Raw genomic sequence first — 9,430 nt, forward strand, 5'->3', positions numbered from 1 at the left:
TTGATCCCCGGGTGGGAAGATCCCCTGGAGAAGGGAATGGCAACCCACTCCAGAGTTCTTGCCAGGAGAATTTCATGGACAGAGGAGCCTGGCGGGCTACAGTCCATGGGGTCAGAAAGAGTCAGACACGACTGAGCGACTATCACTTTCACTTTCACTCACTTTTCACTTCTAGTTCTACTCTTAAACTTTTGTGGTAGAAGTACATTTGCTTTACATTTTGTCATAGTTTTGTCAAAGACGTTTAAACAGAGTAAAATTCATGAGAACCAAAGCCCAGGTGGTTTGATACATTGAGAATAAGCAAAACAGAAGCAAAATGCCAGCTTCAGCTGCCCGACTCTTCTTGAATAAAAAAGGGGAAAATGTCTCTCTCCCCAAATCTGGGGAAAATAGTCTATTGCTCAAAATATGTATCAGAAAGTATAGTAAGTAGAATATGAGGTAAACGTGTGCTGTGCTTTGACCTGTTAAATGTCTGTTCTTTCTGGTGGATCCTAAGTAACATAGGCCTTTGGAGGACGTGTTTCTAAAGAAAGTCATCAAGGAAGATAATAGGGAAAAAATAGCTTGGCTGGCTGGAAAATTTGCCAGCAGAATGGAGTAACTCACTAGTGCAAAATGAACTACAAAACTCCCTGTGTTTATGTTTTGCTTGTTTTCTTGGAAACGTTTTGTGGAGATGGATACAGAGAGGCGTACTTACCACCTTGTGGTTCAAGTTGTTGTTAGTCTTAGAGGTTCTAGAATTTATCTGAGGTTTCTTTCAAAGCCAAATGAAAAGCAGTGTTTCACTATATTTAAATATCAAATTCCAAAGACTAACACATCCAAGTTTCCTGAATATGTTGGCTAAGCTTGCAGCTAAAATGCTGCAAATAAAGCTGTTCTGTGTTGTCCTTTAAAAAATAAACACTGTAGTCATTAAACTAAATTCCTACTGTTGTTTTTCAGTCACTTAAGTCGTGTCTGACTCTGTGACCCCAAGGACTGCAGCACACCAGGCTTCTCTGTCCTTCACTATCTCCCAGAGTGCTCAAACTCATGTCCATTGAGTCGGTGATGCCATCCAACCATCTCATCCTCTGTCGTCCCCTTTTCCTTCTGCCTTCAATTCTTCCCAGCATCAGGGTCTTTTGCAGTGAGTCAGCTCTTTGCATCAGGTGGCCAAAGGATTAGAGCTTCAGCTTCTGCATCAGTCCTCCCAATGAATATTCAGGACTGGTTTCCTTTAGAATTGACTGGTTTGATCTCCTTGCAGTCCAAGGGACTCTCAAGAGTCTTCTCCAGCACCACAATTTGAAAGCATCAATTCTTTGGCACTCAGCCTTTTTTGTGGTCCAACTCTACTATACTGAAGGTGAAAATCAAATAACAATTGTAAATTATGAATGGGTGCCCATTTTGTTTAATTTTGCACATTTTGTGGGACCTGGGAGGGGTTCCCCCAGCTCCCTCTTCTACATGGCTGCTTCTCAAGTGAGCCCAGCACTGCTCGCCCCCCGTGGCTTTGCTTTCCTAGTGAGGAACCTTCAGAACCCACCTCTGCTTCCTTCTTTCCTTCCTGCCTCCTTTCTCAACCTCAGGAGCATCTAGCCTTATTCTTCTCTGGACCTACTTCAGGACCAGATTGTTCTGTGGTGTTCGTGTGAGCTTTGTAGAATTCCTTACCCACTGTCTTTGCTGTTCCAGACTCCACGCTCACTTCTTGTTTCACATCTTACTGTGCCTTAGGGAATTTCCTGGGAAATAGATGCAGGAGTGTTTGGTGATCTGCAGACTTACAGGAGACTTGAGACTTCTCCCAGAGTCCTTCACAGTGTCTGAGTCCACTTGACTTTGTTCCAGCTGGTGTGCTGTGCATGCTGGTGAAGGAGCTGGCATTCCCATGGGTTGTGTGTGCCCAAAGCATGTGTGCTTCATCCTGAAGCCACTGGGATAGAATTAGTCTTGTGGGAGGTCACTTTGGTTGCCATGAAGATTGGATAAGGGGCATGGAGGGGGAGAGAGGAGCTGTAAAACATCAAAAGATGGCCTCAGCTGAGGTCTGGAAAACAGACCCCAAGGGAGAACCAGCAGGAAGAAGTCGTTGCCGTGGAGACAGTACCTAAAACCCATCCTCACCTTTGTGACTGTTTTAACTCTTACTTGAAACATTTTCAGCGAGTTTTACATGTGCAGCATCTTTGAAGAAACACACTCTCAAGAAGCCTAGTAGGTCGCTTGAGTTGATCAGTTGACAAACTGTTTGTTCCTCAGTGGACAGAATCGATCATCACGTCACAGAACTAAGCAGGTGTGACTCTCGATTTCAGTCTGTGTTATATGATAGTGAAAGGGAAATACCTAAGAAAATATGGTTGAAAAGTGAGAGTAGAAACAGCCCTTCTCTGATGCCAATCGTCTTCCCAAATCCAACTCATTTATCAAGGTAGAACTTTGCATGATCTTGAAATACACTGTTGAAATACAGAGTACTTATGGATAGACATTCCTGGTAGAAAATGAAGTAGCATGAGGTCACTAAGGTGTGAAATGCAGGACAAGTCCAGCTATAAACCTGTAGGTGCTGGTTATATACTGGTGAACAAAACAGAGAACAAAACACCCTTATTTGGGCCTTATTTCTGCTAACTTCAGCTTCTGGACATTGCCATTACTCCTTAGTCAAACATGACATAAGGACGTGGTAAAAGCTTCAGATTTCTGAGTTTATTTAATAAAAACAAGAGTAAAACACTAAGAAAACATGTTTGAATTGCTCATCTTCATAATCATAGCCCTGCTTTAAAATAGTCTCTAACTGAACTAAGAAACAAGCATGCATTTTAAAACCGCAGTTTTATGACCTAACAATTGTATGACAGTGGCTGAAAGTGTGGTTTTTTTTCCTCTTGTTACTTTTTCATTTAAATAAAGGTTTCTTCCCTGATCAGGAATGTTAGCTAGTTAAAGGGCATTTATTCTGTTGGTTTGGTGTATTCTGTAAGGAACTTTTTAAAAATGGCAGCTTGCCATTTTGTTTTAAAAGTCAGTTCTGTTGTAGAGACGAGAGAACAGTTTGATGACCTTGTAACCTGTGACTCTCTCTGTGCGTGTGTGTATTTTATAGCAGGGGCCTTTGTGATGGTGAGAATTGTATTGATTGTGACTTTGGATGAAATTGATAACTACAGGTTGTGTACTTTGCTTTATTTTATAGTCATGCTAAGCAATTTTGCCAAAAATGAAGCAAAACTATTTTTTAAATTATTTGGTCATCCTAAATGTAGTCATAAAGTTGGGACAGGTATAGTGAATTTTCTGTTAGCTTTTCTATTATCAGAGAAATATATATAGCAAAAGGTAGATATATACAAATTTTTTAATCTGAAAAAATACAGAAAGACATTTGGGAAATGCAATTTTAAGTGAAAAAGGTAGAATATAGAGAGAAATTATTGTTAACATTTTAAAAATTTGTTTATAGTCTGTTTCTATGGGTGTATATTTTAATATGTATTTCACATTCTGTTTTTCATTCAGCACTCTACCATTAGCATTTCTCTAGGATATTCAAGATATATGCTTTCAAGCAGTTAATTCTGTAATGTTATAATAATCCAATAACTAGTTACTCTGATGTTTAAACCTTAACATTATTTGTTGTTGTTGCTTAGTCATGTCTTGACTCTTTTGTGACCCCACAGACTGTATAGCCCACCAGGCTTCTCTGTCCATGGGATCCTCCAGGCAAGAGTACTGGAGTGGGTTGCCATTTCCTCTTGCAGGGGATCATCGAACCCCAGGTCTCCCGTGTCTCCTGCATTGGCAGGCAGATTCTTTACCACTGAGCCACTAAGAAAGCCTTTACTTTCCAGTCATTCACCATTATAGATAAAGTAAAACAAATACCTTTAAACATCAATCTTCATTTTCATTCCTGATTGTTTCTTTGGAATAAGTTTCTAGAATTGAAATTACTGTCTGTTTGAGATTCTCGGTACATAGTGCCAAATATCCTTCTAGAGGAATGGTGTTAATTTTCACTTTCAACAGCAGAGGAGTTTCATGCCCATTTTTCAAACATATCCATATGATATCACTTATGTGTGCCAATGTTGGCTAGGACCGGTTTTTAAATTTCCCTTACTGTTTGAAAACTGCCTGTGGAATTTGTGTTTGTGCTTCCTGGTGAAGTAGAATCCTTTACTGTGTATTAACCATTTGAGTTTCTTTAATGTGTGTGCATGGTTTTGCTCAAGTTGTATTGATTTATTTATCTTTCTAAGGGTATTAACGTTGTCTTATCTTTAAGGCAAATATTTCCTCCATTAGTTATCTACTGTTGAATTTTCCTTATTGATGTACTTTTTGTCACATCTACCAAGGCGACCTCTTCGTTTTCCTAAATGTTGGCACCATGTAGGAATTATGTGAGTTATGATGCAAACAGTGACCTCCAAAACTAAAAGATAATAAGATTATCTTGGATGAAGCTAGGTTTGTGATAGGTTTACACCAGCAATAGTAAGCTCTATATAGGAATAGAAATATGTAACAATTGGAAGACATACATGTGTGTGCGTACGAGAATGTGTATATACATTCATGCTTAGAAAACAGCTGTTTTTATTGATCTCTGACAATATTGTAAAAAATATGTGATAGTTTTGAATTCTGAGTCTCTGGCCATACCCCTCCAATCCAGTCTCAGACTCTGAGCTTATCTTTTATGGACTGTCTGAATTTGCCACCATTATTTAGATGACACGTGTTTGAAATTAATATAACAGAATGATGTGATATGATGGGATTGAGTGTGTCCAGGGAAGACTTCTTGGAGGAGATGACATGTGAACTGGTGCTGAAGGTGAGGAGGGGGCCAGCAGAGGGTGTCAGGTGGGGAGGATGCCCAACAGTGAGTCCTGACCTGAGGGTTCACCTGGGCTGTTTGCAAGTAGGTGGGGCACCGTGGTAGCAGATGAAGAGGTGAGCGAAGGCTCTCATGTAGGGCTGGGGGTGCGGGCGATAGAGGAGCCTCGATGTTCTCAGTGGGGAAAAGCCATGGGAAGATTTGACATTGTAGAGTGACAGGCACTGAATTTTATTTCATGTTCCTGCCGCTGGGTAGAGAGAGGCTTCCAGAAGGGGAGGAAGGGAGACAGGTTTGCAGTGCTGAAGATGAGGGACTTCGAGGGGCTGGCACCAGAGTGGTTGCCATGGAAATGGAGGGAAGTAGGCAGCCCGAGGATCTAGGCTGAAGGTGGAGTTGGTGTGGGGCTGATGTGGGGCTTGAAGGGGAAAGGGGGAAGCAAGAATGACTTCAGAGACTTTGAAGACCTGGGTGGGTGGTGCTGGACTTTCTCATATAAAAAAAAAAAAAAACTGGAGGAGTCAAAGATGAGTAAGTGAAGAATGCCCTCATGAAACTTAATAACTGCTTGGGTTTTGAATAATGCAGATTGTCAGTCTTCAGTGTTTGAAAATACTGAGTGATGAACAGCACTATTTTATACAATCAGTTTGAACATGGGGGAAATGCCCATTCAGTTGGAAAGAGATTTAAAGAATTATTTTAGACCATGACATTTTAAATAAGGATATCTTTAAATCATTCCTAAAAGTAAATGCATAAAAAAATCTCAGAGGAGAGTTCTTTATGTTCTGATTCATCATTTTGCTATCTTTACAATCAGAAAAGTCATCATAATTTCTAATTTTAATTTAAACAAAACTGCGCTCTTTGTGTGTGTGTGTGTAAAGAGGAGAATGAGCAACTTTTACAAATCTCTTCCTAAAGTGGAAATTGTTACTGAAACTCTTACCCTGATTTACATAAAATGATGGATGTTTATAAACATTTGTACACATCCACGTTTTGATCTTTCTTGAAGTAGGTCAGTACTTGGGACCTTTATTATAAGCAAATGTTGGTGTGATTGGTATCTTGTAAAGATAATTCTAATTTTAAATTCTGAGTAATATTTAATGGCTGAAGGAAGATGTAACCTAATTGGCATAAAACTGAGGAACTGGAATTTTTTTCACAAGACTTATAGGTACCAGCTTGATTTTCCTCCCACTGAATCTTTTAAGAACTTGATCACTTGACTGTTGTAGGTTGATGCTTCAATTCCAAAGTTAGTCCTGCAGAATTTTGAAAGCTGTATATGTATTGAGTTTATTGAATAAGACCTGAAAATGTGATTGTTGTTGTAGTCGCTAAGTCATGTCCAACTCTTTTGGGATCCCATGGACTCCATAGCCCACCATGTTCCTCTGTCCATGGGATTTCCCAGGCAAGAATACTGGAGTGAGTTGCCATTTACTTCTTCAGGGAATCTTCCCAAGCCAGGGACTGAACTCTCATCTCCTGCATTGACAGGTGGGTTCTTTACCACTGAGCCACCTTGGAAGCCCTGGAAATATGATCACTGGATCTCAAATGAATTTGTTATATCTAATATGGTAAATGACAGATTATCACTGTGGCTGAAATACAATGACATGTTTCAAAGTATTCTTTAATGCTCTTTTCAAAAATCACTTAATTTTGGAGATTTGTTATTGGGGTAAAAAAATGTTTTGTTGGACTAATGGTCAGTCAATATTGACAAATTCTCTGTCTGTCTGTCTGTCTGTCCCTTTGTCCCTCTCCCCACTCCCACTTCCCACCTCCTCCCCTTTTCCCCCTCCCCCTCTTCACCTCCTACCTGTGGCAGATGGTGCGTGAACAATACACCACGATCACGGAGGGCACCCACATAGAGCGGCCAGAGAACCAGGCTGTCTACAAAATCGGCATTTATGGCTGGAGAAAGCGTTGCCTGTATTTGTTCGTCCTTCTTTTGCTCATCGTCCTCCTTGTGAATTTTGCTCTTACCATTTGGATTCTTAGAGTTATGTGGTTTTCCCCAGTAAGTGATATTTTTCCTGATAATCGTGTTCTCGTCTTGTTTGTGCTGTCAGTCCATCCCCATTGCATCAACAGAAGCTCCCTGCCATGCAGTTAGTGTTTGTCTCCTGTCTGGATAGAATGCTCAGTAGCAAAAAAAAATGCATATAACATTTAACGTAATATAGCATTTACCTTTTCTTAACCTTTTTTAACAGTTTCACTGCTAATTATACGGTGTTGATTTTACAGTGAGTTTTCATTGCAGTTTTTCCACTCGTCATTATCTTTTCATGGTGGGAAAATTGGAGCTATCTTGAGTTTGGGGTTGATTGTGTGTCATGATTGCTTAAAGGATTTTTAATTCATTAACAAAATTTTGCAAATTGTTTTTTTCTAATTTCACTAACTTATAAATATTTACCATTCAGATGCAACTTACTTGATTTTTTAAAAGCCCCATTCTGATATGCAATAAATTCTAGTACACATTTCAGTATTTAACAGCAAACTTAGTAACTAACGAATTCAGTTCAGTCACTCAGTCATTTCCGACTCTTTGCAACCCCATAGACTACAGCACGTCAGGCCTCCCTGTCCATCACCAACTCCCAGAGCTTACTCAAACTCATGTCCATTGAGTTGGTGATGCCATCCAACCATCCCATCCTCTGTCATCCCCTCCTCCTCCCGCCTTCAATCTTTCCCAGCATCAGGGTCTTTTCCAACAAGTCAGTTCTTCTTCTCATCAGGTGGCCAAAGTATTGGAGTTTCAGCTTCAGCATCAGTCCTTCCAATGAATATTCAGGACTGATTTCCTTTAGGATGGACTGGTTGGATCTCCTTGCAGTCCAAGGGACTCTCAAGAGTCTTTTCCAACACCACAGTTCAAAAGCATCAATTCTTTGGCACTTAGCTTTCTTTATAGTCTAACTCTCACATCCATACATGACCACTGGAAAAACCATAGCTTTGACTAGACTGACCTTTGTTGGCAAAGTAATGTCTCTGCTTTTGAATATGCTGTCTACGTTGGTCATAACTTTTATTCCAAGGAGCAAGCATCTTTTAATTTCATGCCTGCAGTCACCATCTGCAGTGATTTTGGAGCCCAGAAAAATAGTCTGACACTGTTTCCCCATCTATTTCCCATGAAGTGATGGGACCAGATGCCATGATCTTAGTTTTCTGAACATTGAGTTTTAAGCCAACTTTTTCACTCTCCTCTTTTGCTTTCATCAAGAGGCTCTTTAGTTCTTCTTCATTTTCTGCCATAAGGGTGGTGTCATCTGTGTATCTGAGGTTATTGATATTTCTCCCAGCAAACTTGATTCCAGCTTGTGCTTCTTCCAGTCCAGCATTTCTCATGATGTGCTCTGCATATAAGTTAAATAAGCAGGGTGACAATATATAGCCTTGACATACTCCTTTTCCTATTTGGAACCAGTCTATTGTTCCATGTCCAGTTCTAATTATTGCTTCCTGATCTGCATGCAGATTTCTCAGGAGACAGGTCAGGTGGTCTGATATTCCCATCTCTTTCAGAATTTTCCATAGAGTGTTGTGATCCACACAATCAAAGGCTTTGGCATAGTTCACAAGCAGAAGTAGATGTTTTTCTGGAACTCTCTTGCTTTTTCCACGATCCAGCGGATGTTAGCAATTTGATCTCTGGTTCCTCTACCTTTTCTAAATTCAGCTTGAACATCTCAAAGTTCATGGTTCACGTACTGTTGAAGCCTGGCTTGGAAAATTTTGAGCATTCCTTTGCCTGCGTGTGAGATGAGTGCAATTGTGCAGTAGTTTGAGCATTCTTTGGCATCTCCTTTCTTTGGGATTGGAATGAATAATTTAGTAACCTAAAAATCAGTCATTATAAGGAATTCAGAGTCTGTTTTAGGCACTTTCACGTTCTCAAGATAGCTGGGTAATTTTATATGCTTTAATAATATTTTGTGTCCTTTTTGAAAAAAAATTCATCTAATGCAGAGTGTTTTTTACTTTACCAGATAGTCACAGTGAGAAAAGATGCAGCAATGAACATTTTTTGGAGACTGAATGAAAGTTGAACTCCTCAGGTTTACACCCCAGGGTCTGTCAGGGACACCTCCTGACTACACGGTCCTGTCTGGCCTCAGAAAGACCCTTGCTATGTGGAAGGCTGGGGGATGAGCAGGAAGACGCTGGAAAGGCCTAGAAGGGAGACGCACCCACCCGCCCCCCACCTCCAGCCCCACAACTGCTGGAGACAGAAGACTGTAACAGCCCCTGGGCACCAGGGGCCATGCGTTCTCCCAGCCACTGTGTGATCCTACAGCGTGGTTGGCGCTCAGTCAGTGTGTCCTGAAAGAATAATGATGTGCATTTTCTTAGAAATACGTGTCAATTAATCCCACAGACTTTGCGTGAACATTGTTATACTGTGAGCCCACCTGGTGCTCTTGGCTGTTTATCATAAAGTGATTATTTAAATCTTACCTGCATTTCCTAAATAGTCCTTTGTATTTACACAAGATTTAATATAACACTGAATACTGAATAAAAACAACTAAA

The 9,430-nt window shown here is 40.3% G+C and overlaps 1 protein-coding gene across 1 annotated transcript in view; it reads left to right on the forward strand.

The window, feature by feature from the left end:
* SGCG (sarcoglycan, gamma (35kDa dystrophin-associated glycoprotein)) overlaps window positions 1-9,430 on the forward strand; it is a 31,111-nt gene that overhangs the window by 964 nt on the left and 20,717 nt on the right. The window contains exon 2 of the mRNA XM_010851197.1: window positions 6,705-6,899. Within this exon, the coding sequence (XP_010849499.1) occupies window positions 6,705-6,899 (195 nt within the window). The remainder of the gene's footprint in view (window positions 1-6,704; window positions 6,900-9,430) is intronic.

The sequence above is a fragment of the Bison bison genome, unplaced genomic scaffold (genome assembly GCF_000754665.1).
Source record: "Bison bison bison isolate TAMUID 2011002044 unplaced genomic scaffold, Bison_UMD1.0 scf7180017864299, whole genome shotgun sequence".
Lineage (NCBI taxonomy): Eukaryota > Metazoa > Chordata > Mammalia > Artiodactyla > Bovidae > Bison > Bison bison.